The following is a 15,525-nucleotide window of genomic DNA, read 5'->3' as shown; positions in this document are numbered from 1 at the left end:
CCTAGGCTCCCCAGTGTCAGTTACATTCTTAAGAAAAACCTTAAGCCTGAGGGAGTTTGCTTTTGGTCAGAAGCTCCCAGCATGGTTTTAAAATATGTGTTTTTCTCCACTTGGGGACCTCAGGTCATAACCTTTCTCTTTCTGCCTATTTTATCCTAAGTTTTCCTGTCCTAAAATCTCAGGTAATAGTTTTGGGAGGGTCTTGTCTTTTCTCGGTAAGATCTTTAATAATGACGGGCCCTTTTCCCAGAGCTATTACTTTTATTTGCTAAATTCATTTTGGAATGTTCGTGTCCACAGCATGGGCTAATAGTACGAGAGCCTCAGTCCTCTATTGTCTGGAAGGCTTATAAAATTGAGTACTTGAACTTGGGGTAGATGGGATGCTATTACTCAAAGGCATGCTTTGTTTTGCTCTTTCGGCAAATTTCCATACTCTTTCAAATGGGAAGAGCTGAGCTCTCTGAAGTACGGTTAATGAGAAAAAATAAGGAAGCAAATTTTCTCCCAAACTTTATTACAAAAATTTTTTATTACAAGGGTTTAGCAGAGCAGAGTCAGACTTTGCCATCTCTCTTGTGAAACCTCAATAATTTACAAAATTAAGTTAATAAATATGAAACTAGGTTTGTTTTTTTTTTTCCAGCCATCTCATGCATTCCTAAGACACAAAGAGGAGAAACTCCTGTATCCATATGTAATACAAAATCAGAAATTTTTCAAATGCCATTTAACTCTCTGTAGGATTTCCCTAGACAGAACAGGTAATCACATTATTTCACCTTTCTCTAAAGATTTAAGAAACATAAATAGATCCATAAATAGTTCATATAAATAAAAGTTTTACCTTTTAAATAATAAATTCCCAAGTCTGAAACCTTGTCTTAAATAAAATACAAAATAAGGCATGTAATTCATTAAAATGGAATCTTCTACCCCAAAGTTATCTCAGGGTCTATTAAATACACAAATAACTTAAAGCCCTTAGAAAAGCAAACAAAAAGTAAATTGTTAGTCAAAACTCCCATCTTTGGGGAGAGGGAATGATTGTTCAGATTCTATCTCTGGACAAAAGTGTTACCTCTGAAACTTCAATGGATGAACTAGTTTAAGTTTTGCTCTTTCGGCAAATTTCCCTCATGAGTTTGGTCAGAAATGGGGCTGGGTCTACTCCCCAGAAAGCCTAACTGATCTGGGAGCTGGGGCTAGACAGGAAACTCTTATACCACGTGGCGAACAATGGGGGTGACACAGGTGCAGCCCACAGTCACCAGCATCTTCTCCAGCTGGAAGGAGTGGGGACAGTGCCGAGACTCCCTTCGCAGAACCAAGATCTCCTGCTGGATGGGGACGGAGTTCATGTGGTGGTCTACCTTCCCTTCAGTATTGACACAGCCCCAGTGGAGGCACTTGGCCTCCCAGATCACAGAAGGGTATCTCTCGGGGTCCTCATTCCGGCTGCAGGGAGACAAATGCAAGGAAGAAAGTGAATACCTGGTAAAGCAGCAGGAAGGAAATCAACTAGGGATAGACAAAGGGAGGCAAATTCACAAGGTGACAAATTACAGGCACTGCAAATTCCCTGAGTGCTGCCAGTCTGAAAAAAACAGTTTGGGGAAAACTTAGATTTTTAAGCATGTGAAATGTTAAGGAATAGCATGATCAGTGTTTCCCAGTTTCTTTGAAGAATGAACCAAATAAGATAGGCTGAGACTGCAGAAAGGATTTAAGTTTGATACAAAGGATGATTTCTTAAGGTAAATCTGATAGACAAAGACCAACGGAATCATTTAGAAATAAGATAGCCATTAATCTCACTTCATGAAGTCTATCTTTGAAACAGGGAAGGCATCAAAATTTTATCTGACAGCACAGTCATGGAACAGAATCCAGAGCTGACTTGAAGGGCTGGAAACAAAAGCTGAAGCCCCTCTAAACCCTTCTCCCCCTCTCTCCTCTAGCTGAGTGAATGACCTGCTTTGACTTTTGAACTATTCTTAGTAATGGGAGGAGAAGAAACCCCACAGTCAGGTGAATCTATAGGCACCATGTAACTGAGGCTTGTTTGCATAAAATCGAATCACTAAAAAACATTTTGTATCTAATCTTTATGGGGTCAAATATTAGATATAGTAATGATCAGCAAATATAGGTCTATTGGTGATGTAAATCAAAACTATCTAACTCAAAAAGGGGTGGAAATACCCACCATGTTATTTTCCCCACTAGGATTCAAACTATCTTAACCCATTGCTAATATGACCAAAAAAAAGGAAAAAAAAAGGTACAAAAATCCAAGTTAATTACTAGCAATTTTCAACCAATCATTTAAATGGTAGTTCTGGTAAAAAGAATTTAAGCATTAATCTTCTATGATACATTTCTATTTTTTTAAATAAATAAACAATAGGGGCACCTGGGTGTCTCAGTTGGTTAAGCGTCGGACTTGGTCCCAGGTCATGATCTCACGGTTCCTGAGTTCAAGCCCTGCATCAGACTCTGTGCTGACAGCTCAGAACCTGGAGCCTGTTTCAGATTCTGTGCCTCCCTCTCTCTCTGCCCCTCCCCCACTAGCACTCTGTCTCCCCTGTCTCAAAAATAAATAAACATTAAAAAAATTTTTTAAATAAATAAATAGACTTAGTGTGTCCTAAATATTAGAATAAGGACCACCATTAATTTGGGTGGGTTTTTGGTGTCAGTGACAATGAAATCTAATGGATAGGTGTTCTCTGGGAGAGGTGGTCCTGCGCTCTGTCAAAGAAGTCTATAGAATGTCATTTGAGAATCATTGCTTTGCACAATGGCCCTTCCAAATCTGACTCATGATTCTAAGTAAAATCATCCTCAGGGTGATGTAACTGGCAGTCTGATGCATAAAAGATAGAACAATACAGAGATTTTTATCTGGCGCCATTACGTACTGCAGGCTCCACGGTGAAGTGGATCGGCGGTAGTAATCCAAGGGCCTTCTGGAACTTTTATTCCCGTTAAGAATATTCAAGTTGACCTTCACATGCTGAGGAAAATTCTTGTCCTCGGTAGTTAGGCATCCTGGATTTTGTGGGAATGCTATTCCTGTCCTCACTATAGCCATCAGACAGAGCAGCAGCAGCAGTGATGGGAACTGAATGGGAAAGAAGAGAGAGGTGGGAGATTGGATTAGCACGTGGTTTTTGTTAACAAGTTGTGATGATTATTGTGTTCCTAATCATAGAGAGCATACTATGTTCTAGGACAATCTATAATAAATTTTCAGATCAGTTAGATGAAAAACTGGTATGACCAAAGGTTAAGGTTAAGACCACGGAGTGTTAACCAGTCTTGAACAGCCTTCCTTGGACTCAGAAAAGACACGTTTTTACCGATTGGCAGTAATTTTAGTAAAAGATGGCAAGTCATCACGCTGTTGGTACATGCATCTCTGTCAGGTCATTGGGGTAATAATGGCCTTGAATTTCTGGGAGGAAATTGTCTCCTGAATGATTGTTTTCTGTCCTAGCATTCTGTGAAATCCTATGTGAAGTCAAATGTTCCCCTTAAAAGAAAGGGCTGTAGAAAAATGTGTGTGGTATCAGTATTCACCTGAGAAATGCTGGGCAGAGACATTCAACCCCAAACTGGCCCCCTCTCCCCCTTACATTTTCTTATGTATATTTTCCAGTTTTTCCAAATGTACATATATTGATTCTGTAATCAAGTTAGGTTTCAAAAGATGCTTTAAGTTAAATATTTCAAAAATATAAAGACTATTTGCTCTGAACCATAGTAACATGTGTCTCTATTAGAATAAATAGGTTTGGTGTATGAGACTATGGTGTAATAACAGGATAATGGGAAGGAAATTCAGTCCTGCAACTAATTAAATCCTCAAGGATGGCCTTCCATTTTATTTTGGAATAAGAAAAATGCTGTGGCAGAATTCTATCAAATCCCTTGTACTCAGAAAAGCAGATTTATAATAAACATTCCTTCTCACCACACAGCATCATGTGACACTTCTCATGTGGTTTAGCCCCAATCTAGCTATCTTTCAGTTTTAATCTCATCTTTCAAACTGATGTGTATCAGTCCTTGAAAATGCTATAAAGTGGATGAGTATCTACCAAAGCTTTCATTTCCTATCCCATATATGCAGTATATCTCCATGGTTAGAATCCAGAATCTCATGGCTGCATTCCAGAAATATTATCTGGTCCAAATAAGCAAGAGCATTGTATGTCAGTGCAGGACTCACCATGGATGAAGTTGTCCCAGGAGCCATTGTAGTTTCTTCCACCTAGCTGGAGAAGGATGAGATTGTGCCTGCTGCGAGATGGATAAAATGTAGCGCGAGCTTCTCCCTTTTTATAGGACTTTGCTCCTCTGTGGTCACCTACGTTGGTGTGTTGAAATGGGTTCAAGGGTGACACCATTTTAGTGAAAAGTTCCATCCTCAAATGAGGTCAGAGAAGAACCTCCCCTTCATGACGGGTAATATCTACCTCAGAAGAAAAACGGAAAGGCAAAAATTCATGTTTCGAAAGATTCATGTCTTCTCTTTGGTCTTCAAGGAACTGTTACTTGTCAGAAGCTGAACAAAGATGCTTTACTTATGAGCTGATATCATTTATTTATGGCCATATATGAAGCTGCCGTAAGAGCTATGCTTTATTTTAATGGCTCATGGGAAAATAAATGTTTGACACAACGTTCAAGACTTCTGGTATCATGTACCTTGCTTTCCCATTTGATAATTCCTTTCCTCACCAGATTCACTACCCAGATATTGTGGAGGCCATTGTAGAAACTACTCAAGGTCTCACCATATAAACAAACAATTGAAAAATGAATAACTAATTTAATGATAGGAGGATATATTATTTCATTACATTAACACCTTCTTTGTTGAATGTTTACTCTGATCAGGAAACTAATAATTAGGTTCAAGAGACATGAGCTTTACTATTAAAGGCATGTCTAACACTGCATGTTACCAAGCAACTTGTTAACTTGTGCAATTCTTCAGGAGGAGTGAGATACATATGAAGGGTGAAGGAGTATAGCCATACAAAGGAAGGAGTTGAGAATGAAGATAGGGCCTGAAGAAAGGTGATGGAAGTAGAGATAAGGATGGCAATGGAGAGTAGAGAATGACAGGAAGGGAAAGGAAGAAAGAGGAAGGATAAAAATGAAAAAGAGAAGGAAATGGTTCTCTCCTTCCTTTTCTCTTCAGTCTAAATTAAATGACTTCGATTTCAGGTCCTCGAGAATAGCTCTCCCTTAGGAACAATAAAGACTAGCATGGGGATGATAAAGATGAGGGGTCAGGGGGTACAGATGTGTCTGGCCACATGTCATCCTCTCTCTGCCCCCTCTACCCAGTGAAGTGAATGATGGCTCCCAGGTCCTTGCAGCTGGTATCTCATATTATACATGATAATGTAGCAGTGCTCACTAGCAGTTCTAACTCAACAATTGGGGTATATAAGAAGTCTGCTGGACCTTGGGCCTGTTTGCCCTGAGATCCATTCCTCCTTGCTCTGCTCTATTCTGTGTCTCAGAGGATTGACTCCAAAAGCTGTTTTCTTACTCTTCTATCAGCTGATTTCCAACTAGATTCAGCCAAGGGGAAATTGGACAGAAGAGTGGGAATGGGGAGAAGCAAAGGGGGGAAGAACAAAGGGTACTTACTATGTCTTCTGGAGCAGTGCTTGTTCTTTTTATCCCTCTAGCCTTAGGATGGTAGTAGCCTCTGATATCAGTCTCCATTATTATGGTAACCGGTTCCTTGTATTAAATTTCTTCTATTGCAAATGCCTGAAGTCACTTCTGTTTTCTTGGTAGACCCTAAGTGATCAGTAAGGGAGGCCACGAGCAGCTGATCTCAGTGGCAACAGTAGATGAACTTGATAAGTGAAGCAGATACAGATAGAAGACAAAGAAAGATACAGCTTCTTCTGATTTCCCTAGTTCTGGTGTTGATATCATCATCTATTCTTGAAGGCATGGAGTCACTATGAGCTTTCCTGTTCATCATCTATATGTGATCAGGTAGCAGTCTCAGAAGCTGCTGTGTCTTTCACATCTATTCCCTATTTTCAGAACTGCTCCACTCCTAACTTAGACTCTTACCCACTTGAACTATTTTAATAGTCAACTTTGGTCTTCCCAATTGCTGCTTTATACCCATCTTCAACATTCCTGCAGTAATCCTCAAAACATGGTTCTGATTGTGCCTTTTCTTGTCCCATTAGCTTGCATACAGAACAACATACAAAACCTTGAGCATTTTAAGTAGTATTTGAGTTAGTGTTTGAGATGTGCAAACTTTGTAGCTTTGCCTCCCACCATGCTGTATGAACTGGGCTCATGGGGTCCTGATTGTCTTCCTTCTAATGTCTACATGCTTTTTTGTTAAGGTATTATCTCTAAAATGCTCTTCTCAACCTCAAAATGTTGCTAGTCCTTCCAGAACCTGTTCAAATGTGTCTTGTAGGTCTGGAGGTCTTTCTTGATTTCCTTAGTTGGAATGAACAACTCCCATAACATATAACTTATACATACATCTCTAGTCATTTTTGCTTCATTTTGTACTGTGTTTTATTTGGCTGGAGAAAGTATATTTAAGACATATATCTATTTCCATTTTTAGATGATGCTGTAATCCTTCAAGGTCAGTCAGTGTATTATTCATCTTTGTAACTCCCATGGTACCTAATATTGAACTTTATGCAACATGAGTCTTCACAGATTGCTTTTATGTTGCTGGCTTCTCTCTGGTTCACAGCCATTCATACATGTTCCTAGTGCATTGCATGTCATTTGTTTACATATCTGATTTTCCTGCTAGACTGTGAGCTACCTGAAGACAAGTAGCCATGATATTTGTCTTTGTATCACCTAATATGATGTCTAGTAAGTGGTAAGTGTTCAATATTTTGACTGATTGACAATATGAATAATGTTATTTGGGTAGTTCAAAATCTTGAATATTCTTTTTGGGACCCAGCTGCATTCTAATTATCATATTGAGTTAAGGCCTTGAACTCTCCATCCTGATCTGTTTATAATGTGACAAGGTTATGGCATATTTTGGGCCACCCTAGAATGGAGAATTTCTTGCTTTTTGCTTTCTGGCAAGGATGAAGTGGAGGAGAATATGCTTGCTGCCAATTCTTTTGGTTGCTGGCCAAGGGGGGAAAGCTGACTCTAGCTATTCTCCCTACTTCCTGCCTCCCATACCAATGAAATCCAGCCTGTGTGCCATCATTTGAAATGCCAGCTCTTAAAATAAGAATGGGGAGGGGCGCCTGGGTGGCTCAGTTGGCTAAGCGTCCGACTTCGGCTCAGGTCACCATCTCACTGTCTGTGGGTTCGAGCCCCGCGTCGGGCTCTGTGCTGAGGGCTCAGAGCCTGGAGCCTGTTTCGGATTCTGTGTCTCCCTCTCTCTGACGCTCCCCCGTTCATGCTCTGTCTCTCTCTGTCTCAAAAATAAATAAACGTTAAAAAAAAATTAAAAAAAAAATAAGAATGGGGAAACAGGAGCACCTGGGTGACTCAGTCGGTTGAGTGTCTGACTCTTGATTTCAGCTCAGGTCATGATCCCAGGGTTGTGGGATCAAGCCCCGCATAGGGCTCTGCTTTGAATGTGGTGCCTGCTTAAGATTCTCTCTCCCTCTGACACTCTCCTCTGCTCTCATGTGTGCTCTCCCTCTCTCTCTCTCTAAAAAAAAAAAAAAAAAAAAAAAGGGAAAACAAGGTAGGTTTTCACAAAGGTGTAAAAATGATTATTTTGAAGTGGTGGTTAGAGCTGGGTATGCCCAGTCTTGAGTAGCACTGGTTTCCCAGATGCACACTTGAGCTGAAAGCCTGTGCTTCCTGGAGGAATGATCAGAAGCACAAAGATGGTGTGAAGAATGGGGAGGGCCCTTCCTCTGTATTTGTCTACAGAGGCAGCTGGCTCAGGTTTGGGTTGCTGTTGAGATTGGGGGAATGCTACACAGAGAATTAGGATGCCTAGGACACTGGACAAGAAGACACTTGTGTATTCAATGGCTCTCCCATTAACTACCCATGCCTTTGGGTATCTCATGTCTTTGAGGCTTAGTTTCCCTCTTGATAAAATGAGTTTTTATGTCAGGTAATCTTTGATTATTTATGAATTTTCAAGGAAAATCCAAGGAAATACAAGGAAAATAGTAGGAGAACAAATAAGAGCAGTAAATTAGGGGTGATTATTTTGTTTCATGATTTTCTTCAAGTTTCTCAGTCTTGCTTCTTTGAAGACTTGGAAACCAGATGTCCACAACACATGGGGAACTACAAATTGGGAGTTGGGACCTGGGTGAGGAGAAGATCAGCTGCTGGAGACTGAACAATATTCCTGGGAGCCAAATGTGCACTTGAGGAGATGATATTGAGGAAAGGTTTGTGGGCTTCTTGACTGAGGAAAAAGATTTTCAATGCTCCTTGACATTATTAGGACACAAAACAGTATTTCTTTCTACTTATAATAGAGAATAATGCAAGAGGTATAAAAAAAATTTTCTTCCTTTTGCATTCAGGAGAGAGTATTGTGGAGTCTTCTGTCTAGATGTAGTGGAAAATTGAATCTGTCATTAAAAAATAAAATAAATGAGCTAATTTTGAAAAAATTCTTTCTTAGGTGGTGAAGTTACCATTGAAATACCATTGGGCTTTTTTATTTTTATTTTTTTGAGTATAATTGACACACAATGTTATATTAGTTTCAGGTGTACAACATAGTGATTCTACAAGTTTATATAAATTTATACCTTATGCTATGCTCAGCACAAGTGTAGCTACCATCTGTCACAATACAGTCTTTATTCTTTAAAAAATTGTTAATGTTTATTTATTTTTGGGAGAGAGAAAGAGTGCGAGTTGGGGGATCAGCAGAGAGAGAGCTGTCACCAGAGAGCCTGATGCAGGGCTCGAGCCCACAAACCATGAGATCATACCTGAGCTGAAGTTGGAAGCTTAACTGCCTGAACCACCTAGGCGCCCCATGATATAGTCTTTTTAATTTCTATTCTACAGCCTATGTATGTATGTATTTATGTATTTATCTTAAAACTTTTTTAAATAGTTTATTTAGTTATAGAGAGAAAGAGAGAGCATGGGCAGGGGAGTGGCAGAGAGAGAGGAAAAGAGAGAGGGACAAAGAGAGAGAATCCCAAGCAGAGGTCTATGTGGGGCTTGAACTCATGAACCGTGAGATCACAACCTGAGCTGAAACCAAGAGTCAGATGCTTAATTGATTGAGCCACCCAGGCACCCCTCTATAGACATTTAAAATAAAAAATAACAATAGTCTGTCTCAGTATAAGAGGGGGAACTGTGCCATCATTAGTGATAAGTGTGTATTATAATTTAAAGGCAATGGCTATTCAAAGAAGTGCATGCCATTTTATTTAATGCCCTGCACATCAATAGAAAGACTCCTTTTCTCTTGATTTTGATCTGAGAGAGGGAAACAGTAGCTTCAGAGAATCCCGTTGAGTTTTAAATCTGGAGGCTGATATTGTAAAAATGGTCTAGCATACAGCAAGCAAAATCAGACACTTAAAATGAAGATATGATATTAAGGGAAGAGAATGTTTGCAATAGGGAGTCATCTGGAGGGTCTTGGAGAATTGCCAAAGTCAGGATTTAACTAAGATCCACGTTTAGATTTAGCTTATCAAGGTCTAGATCATCTATCCCCAACTTCAAATATTAATGGTGCTATGTATCAGAGGCTCAGCTTTGAGGTTAAAACTGTTGTCTTGTGAGCACCAGGACTCACTACATATGAAATTAACATGACTTATTAAATAGGAAATATTAATCTTAATATCAGCTTGATAGTATTGTTGTTTCTCTCCAGCATAACACAGTTAGGTATGCACAATGGCTGTGTTTCTGAGGGCCATCCTGAATGATGAATTTTTGGGTGGGAATACTGTAGGGGTAGGTACAGGCTTCCTCTGGCATCCCTGGTGGGGAAGTTTCCTCTCCTTAGATGGCAGGGTGGATTGTAAGAATGATTGACAATGAGGTCAGGGCCATTGTTAATGGGTTGGTGAGTGCTGAGAGATGAGAGGCAGAATCCTCTTCAACATTTGGATTCTATTTTTTTTTACGATTGGTCATTCCAATTCTTGATGAGTTGTTCTTTCCTAATGAAGATACAAGTGAACAGCTCCTTTGAGTAACTTATTTTCTTATTTTCTTGGTTTTTGATGTTGCCCCATGTAGTCCAGACCAGACTATTTTTATCTGAGGAAATCAGATCACAAAACTGAACATCTTTAAAAAATAAACCTAATCTATATGGTCAAAAGAACATTGAACAGCAATTACATTATCCATGTGAAATATTTGATTCTGTTCCTGTAACTTCCAAATACTGCATAATGACTTTATCATTTATCTCATAAATGAGACTTGCTCTTACACATCTTTTCCATCCCCAAAGCACTGAGATAATGCCTGGAAGCTCTGTAAGAGACCAAGCCATGTAAGAAGGAAGACACCTCACCTCACATCATCTTCAAACAACCACAGTCTATCAGTGTTTCCCCAATCCCTACACTAAAATCCACAATCACACACATCATATAAGTGTGTCAATTTCTCCTTTGAGTAATAACTACTAACCTCATGGAAACCAAGCCTCTTCCTTAGATGGGTTTCTCACTAGCCTTTTACTGAAACACTGATTTAAAGTGGGTCAGAAAACTTTCCATTTCTTTTCAAACAAATAAATTTAGAATTCTATAACTGTACATTAGCAGGCACATGCAAATTTGTTTTATGTGTAGCCTTCCCTTTGGTAATGCTGACTTCATTTTATACCCTGAGAATTAAGGTCAGTAAATGACTGAAGTTTCAAGTCTGAACGGATGTCACTGAAAAGTAAGGTCTAAAACTAAACAAGCAAACCAAAACCACACACACTGAAGGTGGGCTACCAAGATATCACCTTTATTTTCTTTTCAGAAATTTTGAAGTTAACGTGATTTAGAGACAACCACAGAATGTATTGAAAAGGAAAGATACAGTGTATGAATTGCTAACTGGTTTTTCTTCTTTAGGGAATACAGAGGATGGTATGGTGAGGTGGCTGCTCCATGAATTGGAAATATGGTAAAATCAATACATAATGGTGCTGCATCCCTTATTCCAAAATCCTCTGAAGAATTTGAGATGATTTATAACAAAAATTCAGGTAATAAAGTACATAAAAATATGAGTCAGGCCCATGGAACAGAGTCAAAAGCCAAGTTCCAGGAAAAGAAAACCCAAATTCATAGTCCATAAGTCCAATAAAGACCAACATGGTTACTCTAGTTGAGGTTTTCATTTGCCTCTGAGCTTTCTGGCAGCCAAATAAAAAAAGTAGATGTGCTCAGTTAGGTAGTTCTCATTATGAGCAAGGAAGAAGCTAGCTTGCTAATTTCTTAGAGGAGATGGAGGTTGTCCTATCATTACATTTTGAAGGAAAATTTTTGTTTGGGGTTTATAAAGGACAAGTTTTTGACATTAGACATTTCTATAATCAGATCTCAGCTCCACATTAGTAGCTGTGTGCCCTTGGCCAAATTATATCACCTGAGACTCAGTTTCCATACCTAAAAAATGGGGATAACAATAAACCATGACTCATAAGGAGTTGTGAGGAGTGAATTAGATAACATTTGCGGGATAATATATGTGTGTATTAAGTGCTCACTGGATGTTGGTAAAATATTAACCTTATCAGAATGTCAGGGCATGAGAATCTGTCAGAATTTGTCAAAATTTTGAGAGAAGAGAGGCACTGGTTCTGAGGGATACTAGTTGTCTGATCATTTGAATGTCCACTCTGTGAGGAAGTCGGGGAATTTCTTCAGGGTTCCATATGGCCGGGATGAAATAGCCATTCATTCAACAAAGTTTCTTGAGCACCTATTATGTGCCAGGCACTGTGCTAAGCTCTGGAGACACAGCAGCGTACAAACAGACAAGGACCTGCTTTCAAGGGGCTGACATGCAAGGTAATACAGGCCCTTATTCACATTTTGTATTTACCAAACTGTTGGCTAATAATGAAGTAGGTTTTTAAGGTACTTAGATAACCTTGAAACCAGTGCCCTGGATAGTAGACATAGGCATTCTGATTATTGAAAAGGAATAGTTCCTGCTACAAATTATTAATCTGTTCTTGTGGTTTACATATTGTACTAACAATGAAGGAATTTCAAGGTTTACATATACTGTACGGAACTTAACTTAGACCTACCATCCTGTATATATTTACCTATGTATTTTCTTTCTTCCTATCTATTTATCTATCAATCGTATACCTTTCTACAAATATACATTCACATGCAGTTCTTTTCAGACCATGAATGTGATATATGTTCATTTGTTATACAAAATAAAGGAGTGGGGGAGGGAAGAAAAACAAAAAGAAAAATGTAAAAATTAATCCATAATCCTAATTATTAGAAATAAGCTTTTGGAATATACAAAAATTGGGATAATTTTAAGTGTATTCTAGTTTTTTTTTTGTATTGTTCTAGTTTTTAAAAATACATTTAAAAAACTATAAATAGTTGGGCACCTGGGTGGCTCAGTCAGTTGAATGTCAGACTCTTGATTTTGGCCCAGGTCATGATCTCACAGTTCCTGAGATTGAGCCCAGCCTTGGACTCTGGGATCCGCACTGACAGCATGAATTCTCTCTCTCTCTCCACACTCTTCCCACAAAAATAAATAAATAAACCTAAAAAAAAAAAACCTATCAATATTTTATTTTATGAAATTGGGCCACATTATAATATTGTTTTGTAATCTGTTTTCTCACCTTATAATGTATTCTAAACATTTTACCCTCTTTTAAGCTTTTGTATGTGTGTTTGAAACAGATTGACTTACATCCTGAGAAATGAATGAACAGCAGGCCATTTAACCAATTGTCTATTGTTAAATATTCTAGTGGCTTCTAAGTTTTTATTATTTCTTTCATTTCTGTACATCATGTAGTCATTGCAGTAACAACTCTAAGACCAGGGTAGAATTCCTGTGGAGTTCTACACTTCCAGAGTTACTGCATTTAGCTGAAGACCACTATTATCAGGATGTAAAAGCAAAGAAAGAGAAAGACCCACAGGCTTATATATACTTGGTTGCAAAAGTGGAGTGACCTTTGTGAATTCATAACACTGGCAAATTACAATTGTTTTTTAAGTTTATTTATTTTGAGAGAGAGAGAGAGCGCAAGCAGGGGAGGGGCAGAGAGAGAGAGAGGGGAGAGAGGGAATCCCAAACAGGCTCTGTGCTAACAGCAGAACCTGATGTGGGGCTTGAACTCACACACTGTGAGATTGTAACCTGAGCTGAAACCAAGAGTCAGACGCTTCACCAACTGAGCCACCCAGATGCCCCTACAATTGTTTTTGATGATGGCTTGACCCTGAAGGAAGCAACTCCAACTCAAGAGTTAAAAAAGTAAAACAACTTAGTGACAAGGCTCAACAGGATGGGTTCAGAAAACAAAGCTTGCGCTGTACTTACAGTAGAATGAACAGTGTAATGATAATGGGACACATTCAATATTTTAATGGTTAATATCATTAAACTAAGGTTTTATTTGTTCAGGTGTCACTGAGTTGCAATTTTCTGGCTTGTATTTTCCTATGGCGGAGAAAGGAGTGAATATTTTGGGTCAAAATACTTTCTTACCAATATTTCTTTGGTAAGAATAAATAGAAATTGTGCTGATATTAACAGCTTTATTAAGGAATGTATGCTATCTTGTGCATAAGAACTTGAATATAATGTGTTGTAATCTATTCACAGATGGATGACAACCAAATGTAACAATAAAAATAATGCTGAAGATAAATTGACAGAGATCTATAATGTTTGTTAAAAATTCTAGGTAATGTTACAAGGGCAATAGCCAATAAGACATCAACAGAAATACTTACAACAGAAAGGCCTATGACAGTAGGAAAAACAAATGGTCTGATACTTGGTGTCAAATAAATACCAATGATTACAATGTCACAGAGCAAGAGGGTTTTTGTATTTATTCGTTTATTTTACTTAATTTCTAAAGCAATCCTACAGGATATTATTATCCAAATTTACAGAAAAGAGAAGTAGGTTTGGTAGGTTTCAGTAACTAGTCCAAAGTCATCTAGTTTGGAATTCATGGCCCTAGATGGGTCACAGATTCTCAAGTGGCTGATTCTCAAGTCTGTGTGGTCTCTTTACTATGACAAACTGAAAACAGTTATAGTGAAACTTTTTTTTTTTTGAAATTTTATTTTTTTTAATTTTAATTCCTGTATGATTAACATACAGTGTTATGTTAGTTTCAGGTGTACAATATAGTGATTCACCAATTCTATACATTACTCAGTGCTCCTGAGGATAAGTGTACTCTTAATCACCTTTACCTATTTCCCCATCTCTCCATCCTCCTCCCCTTTGGCAACCATCAGTTTGTTCTCCATAGTTAAGAGGTTTTTTTCGGTTTGTCTCTTTATTTTCCTTTGTTCATTTGTTTTGTTTCTTGAATTCCACATATACGTGAAATCATACGGTATATATCTTTCTCTGACTAACTTATTTCACCTAAGATTATACCCTCTAGATCCATCCATGTTGTTGCAAATGGAAAAATTTCGTTCTTTGTTATGGCTGGATAATCTTCCATTATTCATTCATCTTCTTTATCCATTCATCTATTATTGGACACTTGGGTTGCTTCCACATCCTGGCTATTAATAAATAATGCTGCAATAAACATAGGGGTGCATGTATCCCTTCAAATTACTGTTTTCCTATTCTTTGGGTAAATACCCAGTAGTATGATTACTGGATCATATAGTATTTCTATTTTTAATATTTTGAGGTACCTCCATACTGTTTTCCACAGTGGTGACACAGTTTACATTTTAACCAACAGCACACAAGCGTTCCGTTTTCTCTACATCCTTTTTTCTTGATATTGAAACATTCTAAAAACTTATTCTGCAACTGACTTTCCAACTTTCCAACTTCCCAAAAGTCATTTTGTTGTTTTTGAAGTTTCAAAATTTTGAAGTTTTAAAAATTATCAAGTTATCTTTTGTTCATCTATTTGGAGGTATCACCTCTTTCATTTACCTTTGTCTTTTATCTCTGTTTTACGACAACCCATCTCTGTCTAGAGCTATGACTGTGTCTAGATTAAGATATTTCTAATATATATCTATTTTATGATCTCCCCAAAGTGGATATTTCCATAAAAATAAACAAGGGAAGGGATAGAGAGGTGTATATATTTCTTTCACTGAGGATAGTGCTTAATTTTCTGGCTTGATTAGAAGATCAGTAAACTTTTCTTTTCCCTAAAAAAAGGTGGGGGGTGGTTGGAAAAGTACAATTTAAGCATGAGAAACACATTTTATATGTTGACTATGGATCAGATTGTTTTTCTGTTTGATTTGAAGAGCTAGTACATTAGAGTCATTATATATTTCAACTATGGAGAAAAACTTTGCA

General features: G+C 38.0%; 1 protein-coding gene across 1 annotated transcript; it reads right to left on the bottom strand.

Annotated features, from left to right (window-relative positions):
* Positions 1-1,070: 1,070 nt before the first annotated feature.
* Positions 1,071-4,264, bottom strand: IL17A (interleukin 17A). The gene is made up of 3 exons (XM_060614515.2): positions 4,238-4,264; positions 2,925-3,127; positions 1,071-1,458 (listed from the first exon to the last, which is right to left on the bottom strand). The coding sequence occupies exons 1-3, from the start codon at positions 4,262-4,264 to the stop codon at positions 1,221-1,223; spliced, it is 468 nt and encodes a 155-aa protein (XP_060470498.1). The 3' UTR covers positions 1,071-1,220.
* Positions 4,265-15,525: the final 11,261 nt, after the last annotated feature.

Source organism: Panthera onca, chromosome B2 (assembly GCF_046562875.1).
Source record: "Panthera onca isolate mPanOnc1 chromosome B2, mPanOnc1 haplotype 2, whole genome shotgun sequence".
In the NCBI taxonomy this organism is placed as follows: Eukaryota; Metazoa; Chordata; class Mammalia; order Carnivora; family Felidae; genus Panthera; species Panthera onca.
The sequence above is the reverse complement of the archived record's forward strand: the minus strand, read 5'-3'. Positions and strand labels throughout refer to the sequence as shown.

Excerpts from the sequence above, each read along its gene's own strand:
- IL17A (XM_060614515.2), bottom strand. The coding sequence starts at position 4,264 with ATGGCTCCTGGGACAACTTCATCCATG. Across the intron at positions 3,128-4,237 it reads CTGGGACAACTTCATCCATG|TTCCCATCACTGCTGCTGCT; the intron begins GTGAGTCCTGCA and ends TTTCCCATTCAG. Across the intron at positions 1,459-2,924 it reads ACTTCACCGTGGAGCCTGCA|CCGGAATGAGGACCCCGAGA; the intron begins GTACGTAATGGC and ends GTCTCCCTGCAG.